The sequence below is a fragment of the Hesperophylax consimilis genome, chromosome 22 (genome assembly GCF_061612785.1).
Source record: "Hesperophylax consimilis isolate HC1 chromosome 22, BYU_Hcon_1.0, whole genome shotgun sequence".
Classification (NCBI taxonomy): domain Eukaryota; kingdom Metazoa; phylum Arthropoda; class Insecta; order Trichoptera; family Limnephilidae; genus Hesperophylax; species Hesperophylax consimilis.
Genome location: NC_142857.1, coordinates 21,115,088 through 21,138,048, shown reverse-complemented (window position 1 = coordinate 21,138,048; position 22,961 = coordinate 21,115,088). Strand labels below are relative to the sequence as shown.

Below are 22,961 nucleotides of genomic sequence, written 5' to 3'. Positions count from 1 at the left end.
GGTTGATTTCCACTTTCAAGATTCCATTTCATTCATTGATTCATTTTCAGCTGAATCAGATGTCAGTGGGTTAATTTCCACTTTCAAGATTCCATTTCATTCATTGATTCAGTTTCAGCTAATCAGAACGTCAGGAAGGTGGGTTGATTTCCACTTTCAAGATTCCATTTCAGCTAATCAGAACGTCAGGAAGGTGGGTTGATTTCCACTTTCAAGATTCCATTTCATTCATTGATTCTGTTTCAGCTGAATCAGACGTCAGTGGGTTAATTTCCACTTTCAAGATTCCATTTCAGCTAATCAGACGTCAGGAAAGTGGGTTGATTTCCACTTTCAAGATTCCATTTCATTCATTGATTCAGTTTCAGCTAATCAGAACGTCAGGAAGGTGGGTTGATTTCCACTTTCAAGATTCCATTTCATTCATTGATTCAGTTTCAGCTAATCAGAACGTCAGGAAGGTGGGTAGATTTCCACTTTCAAGATTCCATTTCATTCATTGATTCAGTTATTTATTATTCCATTTCATTCCTTCGAGAAAACAAAATGGAAATTAAAATAGATTTAAGTATTTAACCGGTCAGCAACGTAAGCAGATATACACGATAAAATAACGATAGCAGTCAAGTACAATAAGCGTGTTTACACGTCAACGCGTGTGTTTCCACAAAAATCGTCATAACTCCGTTATTCTTCTAGTGACATCCCTAAAACAAAAAGTAGAATATTCGTATTGAATGAAGCTTCACATCTCTATTCAAAGTTATCCATAGAAACCCGTAAAAAGACCTACTCAGTGGAAGCAAATTTTACCCGCCAAATCGTAAAACGACGCCAAGAAAGCCGTTTGACGTGCCGACCCGCCTCGCAAGTTTAATTATTTTTTTTTAAATATATTTTGTATGAAATGGTCAAAAAGTGAAGTGACAGAATTGTTTATTGTACATTTGTACGATGAAATAAGTGTTTTTTTTTTACATTATCCGTGATTTTAGTATCGTTTTTACATAAAACATTACAGGTGAGTCATTTTTACAATTTTTTCATGTTTCCATTCTAAATTTAAATATTTACAAATGTTAATATTTATTTATGATACAACAATTTGAAAGCCTATTTTGTAACCTTTCTAAAACAGTTTTTACTATTCGGCTCCGTTCAGTAATGTTTCATTTATAGAGCTTTGATTGTGAGGCGGTAATAACACAACGTTTTCGTGAAATTAACATTTCGGTAAAGACATCTTAGCTTCAAGTTCGCGAAAAGTCGGAGGGGTTAAAAGAAATATGTCTTACAATCAAACTGAATATACTACTGAGTTTCATAAGTGTGATGTATGGTAATAGATTGAATATTTAAGCGATAGATGGGGCTAGTCATAAAGCTTACTCCAGAGTCCGTCAGATGTCGCTAGAGTGTAACAATTACTTGTGAGATGAGATTGACAGTGAACAAGCTTCTCGAACCAGAGAATTACCAACCCTCGAGTAATGAACAGTGTAGCTAAATCCAGACCTATTTATTTGTAACGTAAATAAACACAATTATAAGTAGAACCTTTTACTTTTTAACAAAGAGTTCCCAACCCTTAAATCCGCTAAGTAAGACAGTTATAATAATAAGATTTAATAAATATATTAAAAACAAAGTCATTCCTAATTTTTAGGAGCTTGTGAGGTTAAAACGAAGAAGTGGAGAGGAAGGTTGGAATATTCAGATCTTTGTGATATAGTAAAACAAATTTTGTATAAATAAAAACATTTTATTAATATTGCAAATGAATTGCATAAGTTTCTAACCAATTAAGTTTATTTCATTACAGCATGTTTTACATTTTGGCAGCTTTTGATTTCATCATTGAACCAAAATAATTAATTGGGTAATTCAGTTAACAGTTTTCATTCCGCCATCGCGGCGTTACCTCCCTCCTTGTTGCTCTACTACACAATGTGAAATAAAATAAAATTTATGAAAATAAACAACATTTACATAACGGGAATTGATTAAATAATAAACTACCTAAAATAAATGTTGAAATATTTACAAGTTTACAATAATTATAATAATATTATAAATTCATTGTTAAATATTATGTGAAACTATCATTTTTGGATTCTACATACAACCCGTTTGTTTTAAAGAGCAGAAGATATGCAGAAAAAAAGAATTCTCTCTACAGTATAATATATTTTTGCCATTTTAAAATTTAACCTGTTATAAGTAATAATAATAGGAGATGAAAGAACACCATACTATTATAAAAGAACCAAGTTGTGTTCAGGATGCGTCTGCCACCAGCTCGTGGGATGCCAGATCGGGAGAGGCACCCATCGCCTTGCGATGCAGTGGGAGGGATATATTCATTAGTCTGTCACTCCTGGACTGATTCCTAAATTCATACCCACCCCTCATACATTATACCTTCCCAAAACTTCGTCTCCTTAAAAATACAGCATCCCCAAAGATGACTTCCTAGGCTCTGAGGGAAATTATTTTTCTCAGGGCCTATGTCATAAGTGGAAATAATGGAAAAATTTTATGTTAGCAAATACTTTTAATTTTGCCTTTGCTAAAAATTATTGAAAGGGGCTATAATAAATAGGTACGGTGAAATGCAAGCCTTGCAGGTTTACTAAAGAAAATGGCTAATTTTTAATAGTAAAAGTTTGATGCGTGCAACCAACATTACAAGTGTATTTAAACAACAATGAAATAATTTTGGTTGAATTTAAATAATATAATACAATAGATCAGTCATCAAACTTGCGATGAAGCCTTACTCCAAGCTTTAGGCCCAATAAATGCTTCACACTGCCTCTTACACAATCTACAAAGTATACAATAAGAATCACAAATTCTATAGAATTTCAATAATCCAGCACCTCGAGCAATCTGGCAATTCCAGTAGTTTGGCAATACAGTACCTAATCTGGAAATAACAGTAATAAGGATCTTAAAGAAATCCGGGAATTACAGTAATCTGGAAATTATAGTAATCCAGAAATTACAGTAATCTGAGAATCACAATAATCTCGTTGTTCTAGCAATCTGAAAATTCCAGTAATCTTGTAATTCTTGTAATCTTAGGATTCCACTAATCTTGTAGTTCCTGTAATCTTGTAATTCCAGTAATCTGGCAATTCCAGCTATATTGTAAATTGCTGTAATTTGACAATTCCAGCTATATTGTAAATTGCTGTTATTTGACAATTCCAGCTATATTGTAAATTGCTGTAATTTGACAATTCCAGCTATATTGTAAATTGCTGTTATTTGACAATTCCAGCTATATTGTAAATTGCTGTAATTTGACAATTCCAGCTATATTGTAAATTGCTGTAATTTGACAATTCCAGCTATATTGTAAATTGCTGTTATTTGACAATTCCAAATCCGTGTTTCATACAGTGCTTGATTAATGAAATTCTATAGTACTTGTAAATCCAGCTCTCCCCAGAATCGTCAGTGATTTCATCACAATAGAGAGGATAGAATGGAAAACTAGCCACAAAAGTTACAACTATGGATATTATAGACATTAAAATTTAACTACATGACTGCGAAACGTCAGCGTTCACGGACATTAGCGTATTATTATATGAGCTCACATTGCCAAATGAATAATTCAAAAGTGTGAACACCAAAGTTCCGCACCCATTTTATAAATTACCTATAAAAACTAGCTTAAAGTTAGATATGTATAATAATAATAATATAAATACCTAATACCTTAATTAACATACTAGATAATAAACATGGTAAGATTTCTACGCCCCTAGGGGGCCAACTCATTGTCATTTATTCTCCCCTACTATTTGTATTACAAATAAATATTCCACGCTAACAAACTTTCCCTAGAAATTGTATTAACGAGAACAGGTATAAAAAGCTTTTGCAGGTATAAAAGTCATTTTCAGTACAAAACATCAAATCAAGTCACTCAGCGAGGTAGACAAGCGATATTCTCCACTGGCATCGGGCACGCAAGGCTTATCCAATGTGTTTAAAGACGTCAAATAATGCACAATCATTGGGTATCACAATAAAATAGAAAAAAAAATTCAATGTACATATTGGTTAACTACAGTGGGTTTATGGGTTATCCCTATAGCTCAGAAGTCACCTCTAAGCGGAAGAAACTTGAATTCAAACCCTACATAACGGCAAAGACTCGGTTTTCAAATGCTTAGGGTGATTCAAGATTTTCCCGGTCAATAGTATTATGTTTAGTATCAGATTTACCGATAAGATAAGCTCCTAGGCCTAATCTTACATACCAGAGACCCAATTCTATAGACTCTTTCTATAAGTGTAACGTGTATGACGAAGCGAATCACTTTGGTTATTTTTAGACTTGCTGAATCATGTTAGACTTTTTAGAAAGCCTCCTTTATCATCAGCCATCTGATGAGGAATACTGTAAGGCTGTCGGAAAGGTTATTTAAATTATATACTTCTGTTTATAGATTTAAGTGATAAAAGACTAATGCCGAAACCAATGATTGTTCATCACGTGAAGTCTACAGAACACTCGGAAGAATTTCTTTCAATTCAATAACTTTTTTGTAAACACTATTTAGACACAGTTTCAGGTCCCCTTTGAGCCGCACTAGCAAAGGAACGGGAATCAAACCCGCCGGCAATACAATTAGTAAATAGCCTAAACATTCAAACACCACTAACAAACGTGACAATTGTAATTTCCTAAACATATATTATTAGCAAATTTAATCGCAAAACATCTAAAAGAGTCGTGTCCCATAAACACGACACATAGACTTGCAAAACGCTAGCGGTAATTTGAAATCAAATATAATTTTCAACAATTTCAAATTGAAAATTATAGAATCAGTTGTTGATTAAAAAAATTCCATCAAAATTTATTTCGATTGTCATTTCCTTGGGCACAAAAGATTGGTCTACATTACAATAATTAATCATATAACCCATTCAATTTTACTGCTAAGCTTTCACACCAATCAGCTATAATTTTCAAATGGCAGAGTTTATGTTCACGCTGCAAATTTTTGGCATAAGTTTGAGCGTTTAGCGTTAAATTGCATCAATCCTTCTGCTGATGTTCGACAAATAAATAAAGCAGCTTAGTATGGTTGGTGAAAGGCCCTGCGGCTAAGTGAACTTGTAGCAGCACAGGCTGAAGACGGTGGCAAGGGAGAGACGGGGCAGGGGGGCGATGGTGGTGGGTGGCGGCGGCCGCTGCTCGGTTTCATCCCGTTGCGATAATTCTCACGCAAACGATTCTTTTGTCGGGCTCAACTGCTTGGAGGAACTGACGCTGGAGCGGCTTTGCCGGCCGTCAGTTGACCTGGGGACAGTTATAAACATATTATATTTCCATTTTTTTGAACTAATACATAATTTCAAACCAATTTCAACCAACGAAGTTCACATCGTGTTTGCGTCCCACCCAGGCGTAGTGTGTTCAATTCCTCGGCTGGCTAAGTCCTACATTTCATCACAAGTAACATTTTCCGCTTACTGTGGTAGTAGTAGGAGATTTTCAAATATTGTCAGGTTATTCGTAACTCGGGAATGTTTGTCTTTCTTTGAAAAAATAAATAAATTGATCTCTAATGTGAGTTTTAAAACTTTAAATCAGAAAGGTTATGTAATAATATTTCTACAGTAATTGAACCAGCCGAGGTGGAAGATCTAATATCGATTTTCAAAGAACTTGATCAACTGTTTACCAATAAACATAGTATAGAATTAGTATTATTAGAAAAGATCAAGATCAAAATATCAAGATCAAAAGATCAAGATCAAGATCAAAAGATCAAGATTAAAAGATCAAGATCAAAAGATCAAGATTAAAAAATCAAGATCATTCCAGAATTTACAAAATATGTTTCAACCTCAAAATCATCATTAAAATATAAAATATCAATAAAAGTTAACTTATTCCCTGACAAAGAAATATTCAACAAGTCAATATAGCATTTATCCAAGATGAATTTAAAGTGAGACCAAGTACTGATTCCTGTGGGTGCCATTTCATTGGTTGTTTGGACTTATTTGGGTGAATTATTTCCAGCAAAGTAGTCACACTAGAATAATATGAAAATATCCAATTATTGTTACCAACGAAGTCTACTATCCCAAAATCATTATTTTGTCAGTTAGTGTTGGGAAGTAAGAGCTTCATAGATGCACGCACAGATGGCAGTGCATAGAGCTTGCGTGGAAGTCCGTAAGATGGCAGCTAGTGGCCAGTAGTCGCCAGGACCAGTGAGAATGCTCCCAGACGAACTTACTGTTCTCAGATTTTAATTAGCCAGCTTCTAGTTAGGTCAACTAACGAGTCACCATTGTAATACGCAAAGTATTAATAAATCCCTGATTTATCACAAAGAACCATTTATTTATAATCTCCTTCCACGACGAGTTGGAGAACTGTTTGTGGGAACACAACAGTGAGTTAACATAGTTCTTTAAGACTACATAAAAAAATAGCAAAAGTCCAAGATGATTTTAAAATAGGACACAACGATCCCTGTGAAATACCATTTGACATTTGCTTTTTGGGGTAATCATTATTCTGTTTGTTTAACTTATTTCCTCGTAGTGACTACACAAAATAGCACAAGTCCAAGGTGATTTTTGAGCAGGACCTAATACTAATCTCTGTGGGACGCCATTTAGTTGATTGTTTGGACTTACTTTGGTGAATTGTTTCCAGTGAAGGAGTTGGCCACTGGGCTGATCTTGTGATTGGCCAGGAAAGTGTCAATAGACTCATCCGAACTGTAACTGTCGTTATCACTGGAAAAATAGAAGAAATAGTCAAAGTGTTGAACAGGGAATAGAAAAAGTAACCTTTAAACTATGAATATTATTAAAAAAAGTCACTATCTGGCTCTGTCTGTTTGCGCGCTTAGTTCTTCTAAACTACGCAACAGATTTTGATAGGATTTTCACTGTCATTTAGAGAATTTATTTTACACATCAGCTAGTTGTAAATATTGTTTTGTTATTAGTGCATATTTGTATTGCATAAGTGTTTCTACAATAGCAGCACAATTTACAAAAATGTAGCGTAAACCAAAGAGTAGAAAAAACTTATTATATCAAACCTAAGTAATAAATAGTATTTTAAAGACATTTCCACTAATTGAAATTGATTAAGCAGTAATTTACCAGAGGAACAAAATAATCCTTGTCAACAATAGACAAACATTATTGCCACAAAACATTGAAAAAAAAAACTAATTATTGAAATTAACAAAAAGTAAAAACAATCATTTTTGCTGTTTACGTACATATTTCAAGGCTTTTAATGCATGCATTCCCCAACGATGGGATCATGAATGAAAGTAACGGCTTGATATTGTTATGAAAGTTTTCACAATAGATCAAAATTATAATACAATTTAAAAATAAACAAAAAGCACAACAATTACCTGTCGCTGTTATCCCCGGGGCTCAGCTCGTCGGAGATGGCCTGTTGTAGAAGCGCGATGCGAGCGCGGGCCTCGTGCAACTCTGTCCTGGCGCTGGCACCCTCGGCGCGCTCAGCCTCCAGCCGTCCCTCGGCCTCAGTGCGCGCGCGGACTGCCTCGTCCATGCGCACCGATACAGTGGACAGCTCTTCGCGTAACTCCCTAGGGAATTAATACGATGATGAAAAATAAATGCCGATGAGGAACAATGGAATGAAAAATACAATACTCTCTCAGTAATTCAGCACTCGATTATCCGACAACTACTACAACCCGCCGTTAAAATGTTGAATAAAATCAAGTACCATAATTCACCGATATTCGTATGTCAAATTCAATAATCCACTGCACGACTAGATTTGAGTTATCTTACTGTCGCACTCTCAGTTACTATACTGCTGTCTAACTTGCTAGAGCTGACCATTTTATCGTTGTTCTAGGACATATTTGTGTATTCTAGCAATAACTATCCCTTATGTTTCATGTGTTTGTTGTGTTTGGATCACATGTTCAATCAGGTTAATATTTAATGACTTACCTCAGTTGACGCATAATCTTCCTCATCTCCTCGGCCTGCTGCAGTTCCCTGGCCTGCGCTGCCCCCGCAGCCTGCGCACTACTGGCAGCCGCCTCCTTGGCCCGGGTGGTCTGCGCCTCGAGGCGGCAGCGCGCCGTCTGCTCAAGCTCCAGGCGCGCTTCCAGCTCCTTGCTGCGGAGTTCCAGCCTGGAAGATAAACAATTATAACATTTTGAACGATCGAGACTTTATTTTTCTTCATTAGGAAAGCTCTAAAAGCATTTAGATTGAAGAAAACGGGATGCCCCAGGAATGGCACCATCATATCGATAGAAGGTTCGACTATCTTTAACGTGAACTCACTTGTCAGTGTGCGCGGTTTGACCCTGCGTGTGCGCTAGGTCTAGCAGCGCGAGGCGCGCCTGGAGTTCGTTGGCACGTTCGCGCGCCCCTCGCGCTTCCTCCTCTGCGCTGGCTGCCCGTGCACTGGCTTCACGAGCTGCACGTTGTTCTTCACCCAGCGATTGTACGCAAGCGCGGTATTTCTTCATCACCTGCGACAAAACAACAAAAGGTTATAATTTGTAGAAAAGTAGTGATAAAGAAGTCGGTGGCAGAATGGAAGAGTTTTGTAAAAAAACTGGTCTATCTATTGAAAGGATACTCAAAAGTATTTGTCGAAGCTGTAATGCATCCTTTTCTTTAATTTCACTAGTTGGAAATAGCTCTAAAAGACAGGGAAACATTCTCGAAATGGGAAGACTGAAATATCTCGGAGACATTTTTAGACTAGCTGGTGAAAACGATTTTAATCACCTAACTTAAAGTAGTCCCAGAGAGAAATCGTACGCATGTCATCAACAAACATTTTTTCCCTTCTCACGCATTTTGTGTGAAAACGAAAAAGACAGAAGTTAACAGAACGATGACGTCATGTACATCCCCTTTCTGGCACTAGTATAGCAATATGTGCTTTGGTAGTATTAATTTTGTTCAAACCACAATTTTAGTATTGACTGCTGTCTGAGGGTTACGCTATTTTTAATTACATCTAAATAGTTGGGTATTAAAAACAAACAAATCAAACTTTCTCTAACCAAGACCCAAAAACATGGGAAGTACGAAAGACGTGGTGATATAGCCATCTGAACTTTGGATCCGTAACGTAAATAAAAAAAATGATAAATACATTTTGGCAATTGTGTCTACTATTTAGTAATCCTGCTGTATTCTGTCAGAATACATATGTTTTTCCACTTAGCATATTCTGTCAGAATTTATGTGTACTTTGCAATAAAATCCAAATAAATAGAACATACATATAACTAAAAACTATTTTTGATAGGTTTTACTGTCAGAAATAAACATAATTTTATAAATATTCAAATTTTGAATGGAAACATAAAAAAGTTTAAAAAATGGCTCACTTTACGTTTTTTTGTCTAAACATTGAACTAAAATTTTAATTTGGTATGACGAAAAAAAAACACATTTTATTTTAACAAATGTATTATAAACATTATTGTCAATGCACTTTTTGTTATTTTATACAAAAATAATTGATCAAAATTCAAAGTTTCAAAAATATTTCTCAAATTTCGGTCGGAACCTTTGGTTCCACAGAGGTGTACATTTTAATAATATCTATAAAGTATGCTGTTTTTTGTTTCTAACACCGTTTAGACCATTTTTCTCACCATGACAGTAAGGGAGACAAAGATTTAGGGAGCATATGGGTTGTTCCCAAAAGTGAACAAATTGACTCTACGGATAATAGCTTTTTGTTCGCAAAACCAAACAAATTAGCCTGAGGAGTTAATAACAGCAATCATCGTCATAGTTTTATAATCCACTCACTTCAGCGGCCTCTTCCTCTGCTTCCTCGAGCTGTGCGGCTGTGGTCGCGCCCTCGCGCTGCGCTTGCGCTGCCCGAGCCTCAGCTTCACGCCGGCCCCGAACTGCCTCCTCGAGGGCCGCTGACGCATCAGCCGCTTCAGCTTCGGCCGCCTGGCGAGCCTTCACGGCCGTGCGGAGGGACACTTCTGTGTCGTCCAGTCTGGAATACAAGAATAAATGGTAAGTTTAATAATCATAAAGAATGAATTTTCCAAAATATGTCCACATTTTTAGACTACTGAAACTCTATCCGAAACCGATAGAAAGACGGTGTTGCTATACTACCAACTTGCCAAGGAGCTGATAATAACCTTACATGTAATACAGCGTCCTTAAGGTTTTTACTAGTGCCAGGCGTTTTTTGGCTCAGGGTCAACCATGCATACATCTGGATAGGTTCTAACAGTGCCACTGAATTATTCCTAACAATCGATAATACAACAAATTTTTTAAGAATTATCGCCGTCTTATATTTTTGAAGGGTCAATATCCATATGACCTAATGAACATCCCCCACTGTAGTTCAAATTGCTGCTCATTCAAAATTGGTAGCAGATCGATCCAAATAATACTTACTTGTCTCGTAACTGCCTCAACTGCTGCTTGCCGGGTGCCTCCTTCTCCCTCCGTTCCAGCACCGCCTGCGCGTCCCTGGCCAGCGCGCGAGCCCGCTTCAGGTCCTTGCGCGAACGCGCCTCTCGCGCGTCACGTTCCTGGGCCTCTGCGCGAGCACTCTCCTCTAGCGCGGCGAGTCGGCGCTCCAGCTCGTGGCGCTCGCGGAGCAGTAAGGAGCGCTCGTTGTGCTCCGTTTCCAGTTGGGATTCCAGACCTGAACATGAACAGATATTTTGAATATGAAAAGTAATAAGATTATACGTATCGGCTGGCTCCATGACGATAAAGAACAAACAAATAATACACCTAACCTAACCTATTTGTTTTATCATGTACAGTTTTGTTACTATTCTGTTTTTCCGGTTACCGTGTTGACTATATATGAATATTTGTAAAGATTGATTGGAAATTTGAAAGAAGTACTGTGGAATATATCAATTTGGTGCAAAAAAAAGACATGATCAAGTGAACTTGAGTGGGGTCATATCAATAGTCGACATAATAGAATAATAAGAGTGGGAAGGAAGAAAGGACGGTATGCCAAGTCAAAGTTGTGTGTCGGTCCATAACCTTTAAACATAAATCAAACCGATTTCTTTCTGAAAGTGTAAATATATACATATATCATATTTTATTTGAGGCATTGGTCACTGAAACTTCATAACATCAAAGAGAAAGAACTCTTGTTTCAAAGCGATCTTACTAATAGGTAACAGGAAGCAGATGGTTGAAATAAATGGCTTCCATCGAATACCATTGAAATAAAAATGGTGTCCTTCAGGAAACCTCTCTTGGACCACCGATATTTCTTATTAATTTATTAACAACAAAGATTTATGATTTATTTAAATAACCTATGTAATAGCCTTGTGACTTACCTTTGACCTTCTTAGCAGCCTGAGCGCGCACCTCCTCCATCTCCTCGTCGCGCTGAGCGGCCTCCAGGCGCGCCGCCTTCCTCTGCTGCTCCAGAGACATCTCTAGCCTCACCTTGTGGCTCTCCAAAAGCTGTACAAATATATCAAATGTTAATACAAGCTAATAAGAAAAATGACTAATTTTAAAGAAAAACGATAATTTTAAAGAAAAAAGCAAAATCTTCCTTTTCATTTTGAGTCTTGAAATCTTTTTTTTAATAATGTACTCCGCAATGGTGACCTCCCAATGAGGAGGACATTATAAACTTACAAGTAGTTTGGCACTGAATAAAAAAACCAACTCCCCCTTTTTTTTTAAATGCCACCAATGCTGAAGATTTTTACAAATTAAATCCGGAATCGAGAGCCAAACCTCACTAATATATAAAAATATTTTTGTCATATCTTAGATCAACCTGAATCTTGATGCTGATGAACCGTCACTTATAGGCTGGAAAAATACAGTTCGACAAAAAAACTTCACCTGTAATTGTCCGGCCATCTCATCTAGTTCCTCTTCCTGGTCGTGGCATTTGGCCTCCAGGTCGTGCTTTGTCTTCCTCAGTGCCCCCACTTCTTCCTCTCCCTTGCCTCCGTAGGCCAATTCTTGCAGTTCCTTGCTGGCCTCCGTCAGGCGCTCCTCCTTCATCTCCAGCTCCATCCGGAGATCCTGCAATGAAGGACATGTTTATATATTAGTTACTGTTTTACAAATACGTACAGCTGTTAAGTTAGGTTTGCACCAATAAAGTAATTAGGTTGACACTCTATTTGCGGCATGAAGATATTTCAGCATGATTTTTTATGTCCCTTGATTGTGGCGTGATGATATAAAGGCTGGGCCAACATGTCGCTTTATCTACCAGTCTGAAACTTGGTCACCGCATGTGGAACACATCTCCCTGTCACCTGCTCAATCGACATTGGAAATACCTTTTTTGCCCAAGCAAAATGTCATAAAAATAATTAATACCATTACTTTTTTTTTCCAATGGGTTATTGACACTATAAAAAACAATAAACGCACATAAAGAGTTAAGTCAGATTAATTTTTCATTTTTCTCAAATGTTCTGTTTTGTCAAGTACCATCTATAACATGTAATCATGTACTCACGGCCAAGTTTTGTTCGAGGAGGTGCTTCTCCTGCTGCAGCTGATCGGCCTCCCTTTGGCAACGCTCCCTCAGCGCCTTCTCTCGCCGCACCTCCTCTTGCAGTTGCTGTCCCTCCCCATCGGCCCTTCGCTGGCGCTTCTCCAGGAGAGCAGCGCGAGCACCCTGCTCGTCCAGGAGAAGACGCAGGTCATTGGCGTCGCTGGCCGCCTTCTGAGCCTTGCGCTTCCACTGAGCGCCCACCTGGCGCTGCTCGTTGACTTCTTCGTAGGCATCTGCAACCTGGACAAACAAATAAACAAGCAAAGTTAGTAAACTGGGAATATTTTATACGGTGATTCCAAAAGTAGGATACATCGAGGAGGGATCCAGGGAGGTGGCGGGATCCTCGTGGAAAAAAGACAAACTAGCAAATAGGCTTCAATTTTGGGAGGCGAGAAGCGGTAATGCCGCGCCGGGAATCATTTATTGGATAACCAATACCTCTGCCATAGGTCATCAAGTGGTTTACCACGTTTGGTGATTTTGGTAATTTGCCAGCAGAGTTGCCCGGTTCATGCGGTGAGGTTTGTCTAGGTCTTGAACTTTCAAGTATCTGTGTCAGTGTTTTCTGTGTCTATCTTCTACTCAAGCTGCTTCTTGAGGTTTTCAGCTTCTCCAGATCGTCTTTGAACGGTTGTATCTGTTTCAGTGTTAAAATCTCATGTGTTATGGTTAGTTACCTTCTTCTCGAGCTGCTTCTTGAGGTTGACCAGCTGCTCCAGATCGTCTTCGTGCTGTTGCCGGAGCTGGCGGCGGACCGCCTCCAGCTCGCGAAGGGCGGCCTGTAGACGGCGCTTGTACTTGCCGCCCGAGTCGCTGCCCTCTTCTTCGCTGCCGCCCTCGGCGCTGCCACCAGACGCGCTTGTCTCCGCGCGCGAGTACATCAGCTCGGTCTCTAGGCGCTCCGACGTCTGTCCGTCAACAAACAAATAAATATTAATTCAAAACAGTAGCTCTTGGTCGTTAGGACACAAACTTTACCGTCCTAATAAAGTTAAAGCATAGTTAATACAAAGTGCCCGTGATCACCTTGACACCTTATATGGAAAGTCTAATTGCACCAGTCCTGCAATGAGGTTGCCTCCTAATTTCGATATCCTCAAAAATAACGAATTTATAAGCAATGAATATTTTCAAAACGTATGCAATAGAGTCTGGTGAAGTCACAAGGTTTTTGGTCGGCCGCAAATATCATCGATGGCTTAAATCTTCAGTACGGTATTTTCCGAAAATTCTAGAAGTTCTGTTCTCAGCGTGCTCTAATTAATATGATACATTATTGTTAAATAATATGATACTTCATTGAGGGAGACAGCCCCATTCCCCAGGCTGCTTGAGCCACAAATCATAGAGATACTTTTGCACTTACTATCTAAATCTCTGATTAAATGCATTATTTTAAAGGATTCAAGATATTCAATGAACTACCGACGGATGTTAAAGAAGCTAAAAGCCTTGCAGCTTTTCGTGGGTTATACCTAAATGCTATAAAGAATACGTTTTAGACTTAGTGTAAAGTGCGCCTAAATGTCATAGAAATAAGTTTGTACATGCAAATAATTCTAAAGGCTTTTACTAGATATAAAAAATGTATTTATAACTAAACAAAAACATACAAAAAAGAGATCCCTTGGGCGTACACATAGTAAAACCGTGAACGACCGTAAAGACATTGACAGATGGGTGAATGCCGGAAATTCAACGAGAAAGACTGAATGCAATTAGACGCAAACAAAAAATTAAATGGCGCTAAACTTTTATTGAAAGGGGTTGCAGTGAGTCAAATAAGTTGAGAAACCAGGCTATAGCACCGTCTAATAAGTTGAGAAACCAGAGTACAGCACCGTCTAATAATTTGAGAAACCGGGGTATAGCACCGTCTAATAAATTGAGAAACCAGGGTATAGCACCGTCTAATAAGTTGAGAAACCAGGGTATAGCACCTTCTAAAAAAAGGGCCTTACCTGCTGCAACGACGTGTTGGCAGACTTCAGTCCCAGGATGTCCCTTTCTAGCCGCAGCCGCTCGGAGGTCTCCGCCCCGAGCCGCTCTGCCGCAAGAGACCCGGCCGACTGCTCCACGGCCAGCTCGGCCGTCATCTCCGATAACTGCAACAAGACAACACAACACAGGTTAGACATTGATCATTTAACTGACATAACACAAACTCAGATGAATTGACACCAATATCAAATCTAATGATGGGTATATGGGATAGCACCAATGTCAAATGAAATCATGCTAACGTCAAATCAAATTACACTAGTATCATCAAATGACGCCGGCATCCAGTCAAATAAATAAAACATCAAATCAATAACACTAATATCAAATGAAATCATGCTAACGTCAAATCAACAGATACCTACGTCGTATTAAATGACGCCAACATCAAATCAACAGAGACTAGTGTCAAATGAAATCATGCTAACGTTAAATTCTTATTTGGAAATTAGGAAAGCTTGGTATACGTGGCAATATATTAGCCCAGTTTGAAAGCTATCGTACTGGAAGACAACAAATTGTTAGAATAAAATCCTCCCTGTCGGAAAAAATTAATGCAACAAGTGGAGTTCCGCAGGGTTCACACCTTGGCCCTATCTTATTTATCTTGTTTATAAACGATCTTACACAAATATTTCATGATGTATCTATCTTACTTTTTGCTGATGACCTCAAAATATATAGAACTATTCAAAATATTTACCATTGCAACATTCTTCAAGACAATATCAACAAATTATTATTTTGGTGTAATGAAAATAGACTTTACTTAAATATCTCAAAATGTCAAATAGTTAATAGTAGATTTTATCGAATAAAAAATCCAGTGATTTCTGATTACAACATTGATAACAATGCTCTTGAGACATTAACACAAATCAAAGACTTAGGCATCACTTTTCAATCAAATCTTTCATTTGTTGACCACATCACAGAAATCTCTAATAAGGGCTTAAAAATGTTGGGATTTATAACTAGGCTAACCAGAAATTTGAACAATATAAAGTGTATTAAATTGTTATATTTTGCCCTTGTAAGAAGTCAACTTGAGTACAATTCTCCTGTCTGGAACCCACATTTAATATACATGTACAATATGTTGAAAGAATACAAAACAAATTCTTACGTTTTATAAATTTTAAAATGGGTATTCCAGCAATTATGTTGAACTACAACACCCTGTTAAATTATATGAATATGCTCAAATTGTCAGACAAAAGAATTTTCACTGACTTGGTATTTCTATATGAAATTCTAAATGATTTTGTTGACAGTCCGGTATTGCTAGAATTGATAAGCTTTCGGATTCCACAACGTAATACTGGAAGTCAAGATTTATTTCAGTGCAGAAATTCTGGGACTAACTACCATATGTATTCCTCTTTGCCCAGAATACTAATTGAGGGAAACAATTATACTAAGTCAGTGGACATCTTCAATTTATGTTTAAACAAATATAAAATGTTGTTAATGAAGCAATTCAGTTATGTACAATAAATAATGTATATTTCTTAATATTCTCATGTAAAAGCCCCGAAAAAGGGCGTATTAAATGACGCCAATACCAAATCAACGGAGACTAGTGTCAAATGAAAAACGTCAAATCATCAAAAACTTTAAACTACCCCAATATCAGATCAACCGAGACCAGTGTCAAATCATCAAAAAACCTACGTCGTATTAAATGACGCCAATGACATATCAGCCGAGACCAGTGTCAAACGAAAACGTCAAATCATCAGCAACCTATGTCGTATTAAATATCAAATCAAAAGAGATCAAGAGTCAAATGAATTGACATTAAGTCAAATGAAATGATGCCAGCATCAAATCAAATATTGACAATGTCAAATCAAATGACACCAATATCATCGAACTTCACCAAATCAATTGATGTCAATATCAAAACAAATTACGCCAACGACAAATCAAATGAACCAACATCAAATGAATTGATACCAAATCAAATCAGATGGCTTATATTTAACCGAGCATAAAATTAATCGCGATTGAATGCTCAAATATTTATAAGTTGCTACCAAAAGATGGACAGCACTTTATTATAGGGGGATGAACGAAAAATAATTTGGCTTAATTTTTCACAAAAAAAATCAACAATGAAAATGTAAACGCCGGTATAAAGTTATTGGAACCCTAAAAATATTGTTGTTGTGTTACTGGATTAAATTATCGTAAGCAATTGTTGAGCAATTCAACCACAGCTTGAAACTAAGTTGGTTTTGATGAAGACACCGCGAAAAGCGTCGCACAACAAACATCATTCATGTTAACACAAATAATATAATTGGCATAATCTCCAGAGACGCCCAGCGTGATCTATTTTAGGTAGGAGTGGGAACTAAAAAAACATGGTCAGATCTCCCCGTGCGTCAAGTGGATTATGTCCAAAACCTGTTTCATTCACATTATTTATTTCCGTCCAAGAAGAGGGACAACTGTTGTCGTGATGTAATTCCAATACATCATGGGTCAGGATTAGAGTTTCGAAAATAAACAAAAACTCAATGGCCGAGTTTGAATTTAGAACAAAAAATGATGATGAAAATTGCGGAAAATTGAAAAATAAAGAAAATAAATATAAAGCGATCGAATATTTTACACTAAAAATAAAATTACTTTAAAATTTACTTCTAAAGAATGTAAGAAAATGTGTAGTATTTTTGGATTAAGACGAAACAATACCCTAAAATAAAGTCGGAATCTTAATGACGTAAGTGAAGAAGACGTCTACAAAAATATGCGACGCGAGGCCCCGGTGTTTTGGACGGACCTACAGTCGAATTTGCTGCAGCAGGCCTAAAAAAATATCTTTCCGCGGAATTTATTTTGATTAATTCTGATAAACTTATTACTAAAATCCCAGATGTTTCTAAATTAATTCCTCGGGAAGTTACTAATTCATCATCTAGACAAATAAAATCTGGTGCTTATCGCTAATTTTATAGTGGAAATACGTTTATACGTTTTTAAATAAATAACTTACATCCGTCGGAAAAAGGTGTAGTTGCGAATTTGTCGGAATTAATTAAAATGATATTCGGTGAGAAATTCCTGTAGCGAAGGGGTTCGATTGCTACCTCTTAACTATTGTATCGCGCGGTTGTTGCTTGGATTATTATTGGATGAGTAGTGGCTGCGTTAACTCAACCCTTGATCATTTTTCCATTTATGGTAAAGCACCACCTCGTACACTTTAGTCTCGGGCACAAAAACTGACACGGGACGAGGCGCAAGCGAAGCGAGCCGAGAGCGTAGAGCAGACATAAACAGAATTAAATGGATCATTGAAGAAATTACAGGTTGTTGCATTCTAGGCTAATGTGCAGGTATAACAAAGTAGACTGATTGGACATTGGGTCTAGGGAATGTCGAATAATTTCAGATCAATGCTCAATGCTCAATGCAATACTAAAGCTACGCGATAAGAGACCAATTAGACTGCAAAGTGGGCGGGTTTAGTTTTAAATTACTGTCGAGCACGTTTATGTAAAACTACGAATGTAATCGAAATATACAAAAATATATGAACTGTTAAAATGATATTTTGGTAAAAAGTTTTTTAGCTTTTGATGGTAATGAGGTTACGATCTGATATTAGGTTGTGATATTATTATAAAATATTTGAGTTGACATTGAAATCCCAGGCAATACAAGCGGTGCAAATTTCACGACGCCGGAGCTCACTGTTCGAGATTTTTTTTCTCTGCTTCAAAAGATAAATATACCGACAACTAAACTGTATCTTACAAACCATGAACAAAATAGCTCCTCATTTTAAGATTGTTATTTTAAAAACACATCCTACAAGGTCGCACCGAAAATGGTGTGTGTTATTTATCAAAGTTCCATCTGTGAGAATATTATTAAAGATAAATTAAAGCAAATAAGTACCAAGAAACTATCTTTATAGCCGGCTAAAAGGGTAACTAACGAATAACTGTTTCACGGTTAACCATTATACAAATGTAATCTGCCAGAAATTAAAGCTTAACTGGATAACTGACATATAGGTAGGCACATATATGAAAATCCGCATTCAGTTCATAAAATCAACAACTTAAATATTTTTAAAATATTGCGCAAGGACAAACACTCACAACGAACCGAGGACACAATATCCACTCGAAAAACTCTCGAAAACAGAAATTAACAACATGTTATCGATATTATTTAAGAAAATGTAACTAAATCTTGTAAAACTATATAACACGCCAATAACAATGCTGCTTCAACGAAGTAAAAACAAATAATGAACAAACTGTTCAATATCAAAAACATATTAAAACCAAAACTAATTATTGTATTCAGTGTGGTCTTGAACGTCAACTTCTATAATAATTACACTAATTACTCTAACACACCGAAAATAACTTTGTAAAAAGAGATCTTTCATTCATTAAATAACAAATGCAGAAACACAAGCACTTTAGTTGCTAATCAAAGGAAACTAGTACAACAAATTGATACAAATACAAGCGTTTTTTATTGTTTAAAAGTGGCTAACAATTTGATGAGACGGTGTAGAAAAATATTTAATAAATTTGGTTTCAAAGAAGAGGCATTTTTAATGTTTTTGACAAAGTGCCAATCAAAGGAAACTGGATCTACAAATTGATACAAATACATGAATTTTCGATCGTTTATGAGTGGCAAGCAATTTAAGGAGACAATGTAGAAAAATATAAATGAATAGGTTTGAAAGTTTAGAGATTTTTAATGTTTTTGATTAAGTGCCAGTACCAGAAGTTTAACACAAATAAATATTATGAATTTAACCATAGTATACTATATATTTATAATAGCTGTTGTATTTGAAATGCAGCCATGCGTGAACGATGGAACAGCTAGCATGAAGAAACCTTGTTACTTGTTATCGTAAAGAGCGATTGTATTGCACCATTAATTAGTTTGTGTATGAGGTACTGAAGGTGTATTAGCAACTTTTCAAGAGCACACAATCCTTTTACAAGCGATCCCGTACGGGCGACTGAACAGTCCAACTAACCTGTCAGCTCACTAGAGATATACTAATCATAAATATCAAATGATTGACGCCAAACGCAATCTATGTGTACTTGGGGAGGTCACTGGAAAACCAATGACTGCACATTAGGTCGGAGCGACATTGTATGGAACTTTTTTTTTGGATTCACGTATTGTAATAGCAAACAAAAGACGCCGTATATCATCAATATTCTCATAAAATTATAAAGGAGGCTATCAACCTAAAAAAGGAACAAAGTACCATAAAAAATGAAAATTAATAATAAATATGGAAGAGAGTCCAAATATAATTACTAATCATATAAATAACTTCTTCAGTGACATTGGTCCAAGCTTCGCTAGTAATTTGTGCAGTGCTAATAAAACTAGTGAGATGTGTCGTGTGAATGATTTTAAATCTGAACTTCACGTTACGGGGGACAATTTTGATTTTAAACCTACTAGCATTTCTGAAGTCACAAATGTGATAAATGATTTTAAAATGTCTTTCTCGTGTGGTATTGATTATTTAAATGCTATGTGGTCTATAAAATGCATGTATCCGAATTAGCTGGTCCTACATCACATTGTAAATATTAGCTTCGAGAGAATGTTCCCTTCTCTATGTAAGAAAGTTAAAGTAATTTCCCCTTTTAAAGGTGGAGATCGTCCAGATGTCAATAATTACAGACCTATATCCTTACCCAACACTTTTCAAAAGTAATAGAGAGATTGGCTAAGTCGAGATTGGTATCATTCTTATAAACATATAATATACTCTCTGGTAATCAGTTCGGTTTCAGAGAGAATATAGGAACGAGTGATGCAGTATTGAGGGTATTGTCCAAAGTCACTAGTGTCTTGGACTATGGAAACAAAGCTTAAGCTGTGTTATTTAGATCTGTCAAAGGCATTTGATATGGTTTCCCATGGATTACTCCTCAAAAAATATCTTCTCTTGGCATTGACAGTACAGCACTAGGCTGGTTCACATCCTATCTAAGTGATAGAACGCAACAAGTAGAGACATTTTTTTTTCTTTATTCGGTGTTTTTATTGGTGTTAGTTTTTAGGTGTGTTAAAACCACCAAGCTAGGCACATGTCCGTGTTGTGGTGGTTGCCCACAATAGCACTAATCACTTAAGCAATAGCAAGCCGGCAATTGACGGCCGGCATAGTCCAGTGGTAACGCATTGGACTGCCATTCCGAAGGTCGCGGGTTCGAACCCGGCGTGCGCAAATAAATTTTATTTGATTAATTTGTGTTATTTCACAAATAATTAATTAAAATAATATATAGTATATTTGCGGCACGTTCCAGAGTGAATTCAGAATTTCATTCAGAATTGAAACGTTGCTCCAAATGGCTTTAGCCGTGTTTAGTGACTAGATCTGAATAGCCAGGTACTTCCCCACCTTCCTCTTTCACTTCCCCACTTACCTTCAGCCTCACAACATCCCCCAATTGGGGATGCCATAGTCTCACTGGCTCCAGACGGGAGCAGTTGGGACTCTTGTGAGGTATTCACTATAAAAATAAAAAAAAAACCAATCTCTTTTGGGGTTCCGCAAGGTAGTGTGCTTGGACTAATGTTGTGTTTAATCTACATTAATGATTAGAATGTAATATTATGTGTATAAAACAACTATATATCACTCAAATACTTTATCGATACTAAATTTGCTCAAAGAACACAACAGACGCGTGCAACTAGAATTAGCTCTACGTTGAACTTTGTGGCGGTACATACTAAAACTTCTTTTGGTCAAATAAACTATTTATATCAGCCACCACTTATGTTTAATGTTCTTCCAAATCATATTAAGTCTACCAATTCCTTAGTTAAATTTAAAAAGTTAATAAAATGTTTGTATTGACAGGTGATTGTCTTAATATTTTTCATCCTTGTCCTTTCTTAAATAATAAGATTTTATATAAGTCCCGTTTGCTAAAAACTGAATGTCACCCTAGCTGTTATTATCTACTTGTTTCTTATTAATAATAATGATTAATAAGTAGGTATTGGCCCTATTAGTCTCTTTATTAATTGAACACTGTATTAGTAAATAATCGAGAATCTTTTAGAAGCCTCCTCTTGTCGTAATTTCTACCATTACTCTGCCAAAGTAGATCAGAGACCAGTGCAGAGCTAACAGCGTGAATTATTATGCCACCGATTATTCAATCCTGAACGCATTAGCATTGAAAGATGACGTTATTAAAGATGAATAGATGTAATAGTATAAGAAGTCGGCAGACGATCGGTCCCGTGGGATCTGATACGACAAGCAATTTAATAAGAAGCTCGCTGGCATTGTCCAAAATTCACTATTATAAAATAATCAAAATTCATGAAATTGCCTACAGAAGACATTGATGTTTTTTTGTATGAATCCCTAAATCTCGAAAGCGAAATCTTTGATGACCCATATTCTGAATTCGAAATCCCTAAAAGACCAAAATGCAAAGAGAGAAAGACTATTTTTTTATTCACAATACACAATACCCATAGAACAATAAAACCTAGAAGTGCCTTCCATACAAATTTGAATGGGAACAATTATTCCATTTAGCCATTGCCGCCTAGAGATTTAGCGCTCTGTCTCGTAAACACTCGCCTGACATCTCCGCCCCATTCGAATTTCGTTAACACAGTTTTGTATTCGTAATTGCCGCGATTGAGCAAATATTTGGATTACGAAATACATCCACAAGGCATTTCTTGTATTATTTTTTATTCTGCGATATTAAATATAAAATGTAAATGATTTTGAAACACAATCTCCTATTGGACAGATAACATCAAAGTGGTATGCTACGTAAACCAATTGCTAGTGGAGGAGCTTATGTTTCAACGCATTTGGGATTTCAGCTTGTTTTTTCATGAGCAATTTTTAAATGAAACTATTCGTCGTGAACATTTCCCATGAATTCGTCAATTCTCACAAAAATAAACTATTTTGTGAGCTTCGAAACAGTTACTTAATATTTTTTTTTTGTAATTGCAACGCACAGATCAAAATCCTCAATAATGGAATATACAATAGGAACCAAAAAAATCAATAGAAAAAAGTGATTCGTGTTTAAACAGTAGGCGCATCAAAGAGCCGATAAAACCCCCATAAAAGCCTAGTCATGTTAGAAAGTTGGCTAAATAACGGTGGAATGCGTCGTACAGTCCGTAGTGTACAACGTTCACTGGTACTAGTTACGGGAACCGGGAACGTGCCAAGTGTAAATAAATGTGAAAGATTTACAAAAACATAATTCTGATAACGCCTTTGAAAGTAAGGCGAGTAACGCTAAACGATACGTGAATACATTACATCGAAACAAAATTGATACTTCCATTATCGGTGTTATTATTTATTCCGTACGTAGGTACTTATCTT

General features: G+C 36.6%; 1 protein-coding gene across 2 annotated transcripts in view; it reads right to left on the bottom strand.

Moving 5' to 3' along the window:
• Nucleotides 1-1,747: 1,747 nt before the first annotated feature.
• Mhcl (Myosin heavy chain-like) overlaps nucleotides 1,748-22,961 on the bottom strand; it is a 403,602-nt gene continuing 382,388 nt past the window's right edge. For both annotated transcript variants that reach the window (XM_089645046.1, XM_089645047.1), the window contains 12 exons: nucleotides 14,524-14,667; nucleotides 13,240-13,470; nucleotides 12,521-12,799; nucleotides 11,890-12,075; nucleotides 11,367-11,496; nucleotides 10,450-10,702; nucleotides 9,835-10,033; nucleotides 8,341-8,531; nucleotides 7,999-8,184; nucleotides 7,422-7,622; nucleotides 6,682-6,783; nucleotides 1,748-5,326 (listed from right to left, as the gene is read on the bottom strand). In XM_089645046.1, the coding sequence (XP_089501172.1) occupies nucleotides 5,248-5,326; nucleotides 6,682-6,783; nucleotides 7,422-7,622; nucleotides 7,999-8,184; nucleotides 8,341-8,531; nucleotides 9,835-10,033; nucleotides 10,450-10,702; nucleotides 11,367-11,496; nucleotides 11,890-12,075; nucleotides 12,521-12,799; nucleotides 13,240-13,470; nucleotides 14,524-14,667 (2,181 nt within the window). In that variant the 3' untranslated portion in view covers nucleotides 1,748-5,247. The remainder of the gene's footprint in view (nucleotides 5,327-6,681; nucleotides 6,784-7,421; nucleotides 7,623-7,998; nucleotides 8,185-8,340; nucleotides 8,532-9,834; nucleotides 10,034-10,449; nucleotides 10,703-11,366; nucleotides 11,497-11,889; nucleotides 12,076-12,520; nucleotides 12,800-13,239; nucleotides 13,471-14,523; nucleotides 14,668-22,961) is intronic.